The following is an 8,858-nucleotide window of genomic DNA, read 5'->3' as shown; positions in this document are numbered from 1 at the left end:
AGGAAGGGCTCCCCAGAGGCTCTTGTGCGTGGCCTCCCAGTGGCTCTCATTACCTCCAGCACACCCAGGACACTAGGCCATGTGATAAGCCCCAGTTTCCACTTCCATCCTGTTTTCCTGGGAAGGATGTCAGTCCACCCTTCCCAAAAAAAGCCTCTCTATAATCCCACTGATTGCATTTGCCCACTTGCCCACCTGAATAGGATTTTAATTTTTCTGAGGGGGTTAGCTTTTGTTTTTCTAAGACAGGGTCTTGTTATGTAGTTCCCCTGACCTTGAAGTCATTATGTAGCGCAGGCTGGTCTTGACAGAGAGACAAATTGGATATGGGAATTTGTCTCTCTGTCTGGACCCCTGCCTCAGCCTCCCAAGTGCCAGGATTACAGGGCTGCACCACCACACCTGGGCTGAATTTTAATTCTTATATTCATTTGACAAATACTGAATGCCCAACTCAATTATATCGTTTAAGAATCTGGATCTGGGTATGGTGGCACTTGCACTCAGGAGACTGAGGCAGGATTGTAATGAGTTTGAGGCCATAGTGGGTGAGATCAAGGGCAGTCTGAACTATATTGTGAGACCCTGTCTTTAAAAAAATCAGACAAAAAAAACACACAAAAAAAAAAAAGGAGGAGGAGAGAGAGGAGGAACAGAAGGAAGTAGAATCAGGAGGAAGGGAAAGAATAGGGGAAGGGGAAGGAGGAGGGGGAGAGGAGAAGGAGAAAGAGGAGAAAGAAGAGGATGGGGAGGAGGAGGAGAAGTAGAAGGAGAAGGAGAAGGAAAAGGAGAAGGAGAAGGAGAAGGAGAAAGAGAAGAATCTGGGATTAGAACAATGAACATACCCCGATCTTCATGTCTAACAGGTGCAGATGGACAAAAAAAAAAAAAAAATGGGAATATGTTACTGGTGATTAGGGTTGTAGGGAAATATAAAGCACTGTAAGGAGAACAGAGGACTGTAATGTATAATATTGTGGTGAGGGAAGGCCTATCAAACAGATAAGACCTGGATTATATTTGTATATGTGATGGTAGAGATCAAACCCAGGACATCTTGTACGCTAAGTATCCAAGTCTATCACTGAGCTATCCATAATATGAATTATGTTTTACATTTTTACCTGGCTATCATGTGGGGGAAAGGCTATATGGAAGCAAGGTGCCACTAGGAAGATAGGAGGCTATCGTAGGAGTCCAGATAGGAGGGATGTTGCACGGGACTAGATGATAGCAGAAGCAGGGAAAATGACTGTATTGCATGTGTTCTGAAGGTACAACTAAAAATAAAAATAAAAATACAACTGACAAGATTTGCTGATGGATTGACTAATGGAGCGTGAGAGGGGAATGCCTGTTCACTTGTATACAGCCCAGGATTAAATTCTGAGTCCAGGGCCTGCTGACTGAAAGAGTGTGTCTTTGCTGGTTACGGCCAGCCAAACTTCAAATGGCAAAGGTCTATTCTTTCTTACCTTAGAGGTAGTATGGTGTTACATATTAAGACATAATTACTGGAGTTACTGTGTACCCTCAAGTAGTTATATTATCTGCTTGAAATTTAGTTTCCACTTCTGGAAAAATGCAGTGCCTTTATTACAGAGTTATTGAGAATACTGAGATAGTGTACATAAACATGCCTGATACAGAGCCCAACATCAAGAAATGACTTTCATTTCATAAATGAAATAAATCAGACATAAACGTGCAAACATTGCATTGTCTCCCCAGTATGAGAAACTGAAGGAGTAAATGTGATCCAAAATGTACAATAGATATTGTAGAGTGTTTTTGTTTGTTTGTTTTGGTACCGTGAATCAAACTGAGGACCTTACACTGCCAGGGAGGAGCTTGTGCTGCTGGGCTATATCCCCGGCCCGATCTTGTAAAATGGGAAGAAACGTCAAAAGGAAAGAGATACTGGTTTGGGGGAATGGGGAAAAAAGAAGGAAAAAGCAAAAGGGAAAAAAAATATATATACATAAAAGATAGTTAAGATAGCTATACTACTAATTTCTCTCAGTTCATTGAAAAGATAGGTCTGTGATAATATTGTTTGGACAATTAAATGCTGATATCTCATACTTTGAGTAATTTAAAGATAACAATATGCAATGTATTAACCATTGTTACCCTCTTATCATATTTTTTTGGAAATTTGTGGGGTTTTTTTTGTTGTTTTTTGTTTCTCTTTCTTTGAAAGAAAGAAAAAGGAGGGGCTGGGGATTTAGCTTAGCAGTACAGCACCTGCCTGGCAAGCGCAAGGTTGTGAGTTTCATTCCTGGTACTGGAAAAAAAAAAAAAAGAAAGAAAGAAAAAGGAAGGAAGGAAGGAAGAAGATAGAAAGAAAGAAAGAAAAAAAGAAAGAAAGAAAGGAAGGAAGGAAGGAAGGAAGGAAGGAAGGAAGGAAGGAAGAAAGAAAGAAAGAAAGAAAGAAAGAAAGAAAGAAAGAAAGAAAGAAAGAAAGAGAAAGAAAGAAAGAGAAATGGCTTAGGAAAGAACCATATTAAACCAGTTCCCAGTTAAAATAAGCAGACTATCAACAGGTGTGGTGGCACATGCCTGTAATCCCAGCACTCAGGTGGCTGAGGCAGGAGGATCACTGTGAGTTTGAGGCCAGCCTGGGCTACATAATGAATCCAGACCAGCCTGGACTACGTAATTCAGACCAAACTGGACTACATAGTACTATTCTTTCTCAAAAAAATAAATAAATGAATAAACAAGCACACTATGGAGAATGGGTTATCTTTATTTGGATTGCAAAGTATAAATATGAACCAGGTTTGGAAACACAGGCTGTAACAGTTCAAAAATGGCACCAAGAACTTCCAGAAGAGACCATGACAGCACTCCTTGGTAGTTTTGGTGATGCGGTGGGGTTACCCACAGCTTCCCCTACTTCTAATCTTTTCCTTAGCAATTGGGAATTAACCAATTTATCAGGAACAGTTAACTCCAATTTTCCCTGTTCCTCCTCAGCATTTTCTTCACTAACACCTTCTCCAGACTGTCCTCTGCTGCACTGACCCTGCATGGAGCAGCACCAGAATGGCAGGAGTGAGAGAAATGTCTTGACACAAGGCAGACCGCGTGCCCACTCTGTGGATGGGTGGTGGGGGGGAGTCAGAGAAGCTACAGGCGTGGACACCCAGCCTCTTCTGAGATTTGGCAGGGAGAAGACACAGGGAAACACTGATATCTGTTACACTATGACATCAGCACCTTTGGCTTTCAAAACACAAATGGTAGACAAAACTGCCTAGGCGAGACTGCAGTCCGACTCATGGAGCGGCTCTGACCAAGTTAATTCTTACATCCCAACCATCAGAACTCTCCTTGGGGCTCTCTGATCCTGGGAGATCTTCAGAAACAGATGGGTCACAGAGGATCTCAGATTTGCCACAGGGGAGTACAGCATTGAGCCAGACGGTGGGGATGCCAGGATATTGCCAGAGTAACAGTCTAGGCACTTGAAATATTATTGTTAGACTGTTAAAAACTAAATAAATTAACATACATAGAATAAAATAAATATATAATTTAAGAGGCATTTTACAAACAAACAAACAACAAAAAATAGTTGTTATTTTTTTCATCTGGGTAGAAGTCCCAAAATTCAGAGTTCTTGGGCTTGCAGTATTTCACAGTTAGCTCATCAAATCCAGCTCCGGAGGGTCCAAGTTACAGGTCCGTTGGTGGCTACTTGAGTGCATGGCTTCTCAGCCTTTGTTGCTTTCTTCCAGTCCACAAATCTTTCATGCTTTTCTGTCTCTTTTTTGTACTTTCAGTCAAAGATCCTGGAGCATATGAAATTTAACCGAGATTTTAATCCAGAAGATAAGTATTTAAATGTTTTTTAAATCGAGAGAGGAGTGGGTTTGGTGGGGAAAATCAGAAGGTCCTGAAGATGCCACACACTTCCACTTTCCGTGGATCCAGATCCCACTGGACATACTCTGTTTCGCACGTGAAGGTTCTGGTATTTTGGTAAAGCAATTATGGGAGGCCCAATCAAGATAGCAACTGGACATGGAGAAGTCTCCGTGGCTAGTTGTGAAGTCCTTTCCTTCTGTGGAGCTGGCAAGCAACTTGTGGCTTCTCAGAGGTAGCTGTCCTCCGCTGATTCCTGAAGCATAAGAGGAAAGCATTTAAAGCTGGGTCTGGTCTAAGGAGGTCTTAGGTGCCTCTGAAGACAATCTTAAGAAGTGAAAAGGTCATCTAGGAAAAGGAGGGAGAACAAGGGCTAACCACAGAAGAAGCTGTGCTCTCAGGTAACTCCAACAACTTCATCCTACCTGGTCATGATTCTCCAGCAGTCTTTCTGTAACTAACTCGCCATTGGATGCTGATTCTCAGCCCAGAGGGAAGAGCAGAATTCAGCATTCATTGAAAGAGACCCAAGAGCCACTCATGCCTTGGCCCCTTGGTATTACTAGGGGCAAAGGATGAACCATTACCTTGAGCAAAGGTCTGTCTCAGTGGGAACTAGTCATGCCCAACTTCACTTTCTCTTCATTTTCCACATCATAACCTCCTCTCCTATGGTACCTGAGGAAGAGAAGTTTTGTGAGCAAGACCTGCTTGCTAAGATAAAGTACAGGTCCCGGAGCAGGTCACTCCAAAAAACTCTGCCATGATGGCTCCCTCCATTACACGGAAAAGCCCAGAGGAATGACACAGATTTCTGGTCAAAGCCCAGCTTCCCTGAGAGATGCCTGTCTCTAACAGCAGGCTATATTTGTATGTGTGTTTTGTTTTGAGACAAGGTCTAGCTAGCTATGTAGTCCAGGCTGGCTTTGAACTTGAGGCAATCCTCCTGGCTCAGCCTCCCAAATGCTGGGATTACAGGCATGTGCCACCACACCCAGTAGCAGGCTACATTTTACAAAGAGCTTTCACATCATGAATTTGATCATCACAAGAGCTTTATAAGGTAGAGGGACAGAGTGTACAATCCCTGACAGAGTGTACAATCCCTGTCAGAAAGACAGGCAACTTGTTCTAGGTTTCACAATGGATTGAGTAGCTTGAAAACAGACATAGGGTGCTTAATAGTTCTTCTCAACCCAGAACAGAACTGGACTGGAAGTCTGGCCGGAGGTCCAAATGCCTCAGAATTAAAAGGATATACTAATAGCACCACCATGCCTTCCCTGCCAGATCATACACTAATGCCATCAGAGAACAGAGCCAGGTGAGGAAAATGTATGAAGAGAAAAATGTGTGAGGGGCAGAAGCTGCCAGGGCAGTGGTGGTGAACCTATGCAGTGTGTGCTATTTGTTTTTCTTTTAAGACAAGAGATGTTAATGCATGAGTTGTTTTTTCTAAACAAAACCCTCAGTATTCAAGTTTAATTTCAGTGTCAGCACTTTGGGTTTGGGTCACACACATCACTGTGGTCTATCGTCACAGTGCTAGCCCTGGCAAGGGCTACCCTGGGCTCTAGACACTGGCCTTGGGTCATGCCAGAGAAACTAGGTTTGTGGAGAAGCCACATCTAGGAACAAGCTCCAGATGTGAGGCAAGAGAATGGGGTTCGTGTGGTCTCTTTGGAACTCAGCTGCAAAGAGTTTGGAAGACCCAGGAGAAGGAGGAAGGGGAGTGACATGCCAAAACAGCCGGCTGGGGCCCCCCAACACTCACCTAAACATGAGAAGTCCCACGATGACGAGCAGACAGACAGACGACAGCACCACAGCCACCACAGCCAGGATCGTAGTGTGGTCATACGTATATAAGCGATTCTCCACTGGGAGGCTCAGCCCATGGCACCTCTCTCCATGGTAACCTGGGTGGCAACTAGTTCAAGACAGAATAAAGAAGCAGGGTTAGTGGTCTGCACTCTCTTTCTCTCCCCAGCTCCTTCACCTACGTAAACCAAACCTATTTATCACCTCCTTTGAATGCTCCATAGCTTCCTTCCCTCACTCAACAACCCCACACACCATTCCTTCCAGCTCTCTGGCCCCAGAGTCCTGCTCCAGGTGGAGGGAAAAAGCAAGAGAGGACTTAAAGGTCTCAGTACAGATACGACCATGTGTGGCTGATTCATTATATGTGTGCTAAGGCAGAAGTTAGAGCCTCTTAAGAGGCCTTGGGCTCAAGGGCTGGTGCGTTGAGTTGAGGGGATTCAATATCACTCCCTGTAGTGAGGCCCCTCAACATTCTGACCCAGAAATAAACCCAGCCTTGCCCATCACTGCCTCAAGCGTCCAGTCCCTCCCTACCACTGCCCAGCCTATTAATAGGCCCTGTTCCTTTGCCAGGAGTTCTTTTCCTCAGATTTCTTTCACTTAACTCTCAGCTCCCCCTTGGAGCAAGGCCCAACCTGGTAGCTTAGGTATAATCTCTGACCTGTAGAAGCTGGGCTATCAGGCCTCCTTCATCAAAGGACAAAGCAAACAAACCAAGATAACATCTTACTGTCCAGCTGCCTTGCCAGAGCATAAAAGAGTGTCAGAAAAAAATCTCTTGGCTCTTGTCACTCAAGAATCAAATCATGCGGCAACTGCCTCTTCTAATACAAAGCATTTCCCTGAAGCTCTTAGAAAGACTCCAGGCTGGCTGGGAGTGGTGGTGCACGCCTGTAATTCCAGAACTCAGGAGGCTGAGGCAGGAGGATCACTGTGAGTTCGAGGCCCGCCTGGGGCCTACAAAGTGAGTTCAAGGCCAGCCTGAGCTGCATAGTGAAATCTTGTCTCAAAAAACAAAGACTCCAGGCTGAAGAAGTATATTCACATCCTTCCCTTTAGCGAAACATCTGAGACCCTTTGATGTAAGTGGGAGTCCCACTCTACAGAAAGGTTGAGTGGCTTCTCAAGGTCACACAACAGTACAGAAGCACAGATAAGGATTTTCTGACCCTGAGCTCAGCCTGCTGCCCTCTCACATCCACAAGCCTAGCCACCGGCCACAGTGGGTGGTAACACCATCAGTCTGAGGATAGGAGGCCGCTAGCTGCTGGAGGAAGAAGCACTGAGAACTCGGTGGCCTCTCTTCTGAGCTACAGCTTTTCTAGAAAGGAAGGTGTGTGCCCTCCTCCTGGCAAGGAATTCCTTCTTCCTGCTGTCAGGCATCAGGGGTGCTATGAGGAGTAGACCTGCCCAGACCTGGCAGTGGCAGAGGGGTCTCTGCATCCTTGCGCCTGCATTCTTGCCCTTGCATCTCCCTGCCCAGCTCTTCCTGGGTGCTCTAAGGACCACCTCATTGCAGAATAAATGTAGGGCAGACTCACTGTCACACGGGATAGTATACAGTCCCTTATCCACCCTCCTGTGCATCTGTCCCATCAGTTCAGGCGGTAGAAAGATGACCCCCAACCTGCTAAGACTTGGAGGAAGCTCCTAGGAGTGTCCCTGGGAAGTCACTTGTGCATAGGGATCAGGGGCCAGAGAAGTTAAGTGATTTGCCAAGCTTCACAACTAAGAAGCAGCAGGGCAAAGACCCAAAACCACTCTTAGCAGATTCTAAATTCATGACTCTTCTGCTCTAAACAGTCCAGGTAACATATGCTCTGATAGGTTCCTGAAACTGTCAGATCCTGCTCTCTGACTGCATTATTGTTGTTATTATTATTATTATTACTACTACTACTATATATTCATAGCTTTAATAATAAATAGCAAGCATTAAAGGCTTATCACGAGTCAAGTACTCCAAGCTAACTGCTTCACAAGAACTACTTCATAAAATCTCACTCATTCGCTTGTTTTGGTGCAGGTGTTGAACCCAGAGCCTCATGAGTTCATAAATCTCAAAACCATCTCTGTGAAGCAGAAGTTACTATCTCCATTTAATTTAATTTATTTTTTTGGTTTTTTGAGACAAGTTCTCACTACATAGTTCAGGCTGGCCTTGAACTTACAGTGATCCTCTTAGCCCAGCCTTCCAAATGCTGAGTTACAGGTGTGTGCCACCACACCCAGCCAATTAGTCTCATTTTAAAGACGAAGTAGTTGAGGTTTAACTTCTGTTAAATAACTTGTCTAAAGTTATAAAACTAGTGAGTGACAGTGCCTGGGATTCAACACAGCACTCACTCTGCATGACTTCAGAGACTACACTGTCCTGGGAGAGAGGAGCTGAAGTTGAGCCTCTTTTGCATTTTAAGCCCATCATTCAAACCCCACAGGTAGTTACTCAGATGATAGAAATAAAGCTTGGTCTCAGAGTCCCAAAATTCAGTTACATAATCCCTACACCTCCACCCTGACTCAAAAAGATAATAATGTAAACATCCTAATATTATCTACCTCCCCCTCCCTTTGCAGCTAACTCTTGGCTTCCCCAGGGAATGAGCGGGTTGAGTACATTCCAAGCATCCCAGGGTGGGGATGAGATCGTGTGTCTTGCCCAGAGCCAGCATCCATCAAACTAGGACACGTTCCTCCTCTCTATGTCTGTGACCCATTTCAGAACTTGTATTACAACAGACACAAGAATGCTCTAGGGCCGGAAGGGCCTTCCACACGAGATTTCTTTACCTCTACTGAGAAGGCGGAGGGGGCACCATGCAATGGAGGAGCCTGAGAACACGTAAGTTCCAGACTGGTTCTCCTACTAGTTCTAGCCAGGTGGTCTTGGGCAAGTCACATTACTTTTTTATGCTTTGGTTTCCTCATGTAAAACACAGAAATAATAAACACCCAACCCACAAGAGTATCACAAAAAGATCAAAGAAGATATTTATGGATGAAAGCATGTTGTAAAGGCCAGGTTCCACCTATGTATAGATAATTATTCAATCTGAAAACAGGGCATACTGCCCATATCCCACAGAATGAGGCACCCAAGTCAGGTGGAGCCAAAAGAATGGGGCTTGCCATCCCTTCTTGGCACCTGGACAACAAGGCCA

At 44.6% G+C, this 8,858-nt stretch overlaps 1 protein-coding gene across 2 annotated transcripts in view; it reads right to left on the bottom strand.

Moving 5' to 3' along the window:
• Window positions 1–2,732: 2,732 nt before the first annotated feature.
• Window positions 2,733–8,858, bottom strand: part of Hbegf (heparin-binding EGF-like growth factor) — a 61,481-nt gene continuing 55,355 nt past the window's right edge. Inside the window, exons 6-8 of one of the 2 annotated variants that reach the window (XM_005382031.2) lie at window positions 5,648–5,803; window positions 4,461–4,551; window positions 2,733–4,129 (exon numbers count right to left, since the gene is read on the bottom strand). In XM_005382031.2, the coding sequence (XP_005382088.1) occupies window positions 4,479–4,551; window positions 5,648–5,803 (229 nt within the window). In that variant the 3' untranslated portion in view covers window positions 2,733–4,129; window positions 4,461–4,478. The remainder of the gene's footprint in view (window positions 4,130–4,460; window positions 4,552–5,647; window positions 5,804–8,858) is intronic. The other variant, XM_005382030.2, reaches the window with a different exon arrangement.

Source organism: Chinchilla lanigera, unplaced genomic scaffold (genome assembly GCF_000276665.1).
Source record: "Chinchilla lanigera isolate Chin_1 unplaced genomic scaffold, ChiLan1.0 scaffold00017, whole genome shotgun sequence".
Classification (NCBI taxonomy): Eukaryota; Metazoa; Chordata; class Mammalia; order Rodentia; family Chinchillidae; genus Chinchilla; species Chinchilla lanigera.
This window is presented reverse-complemented; position numbering and strand designations above follow the sequence as displayed.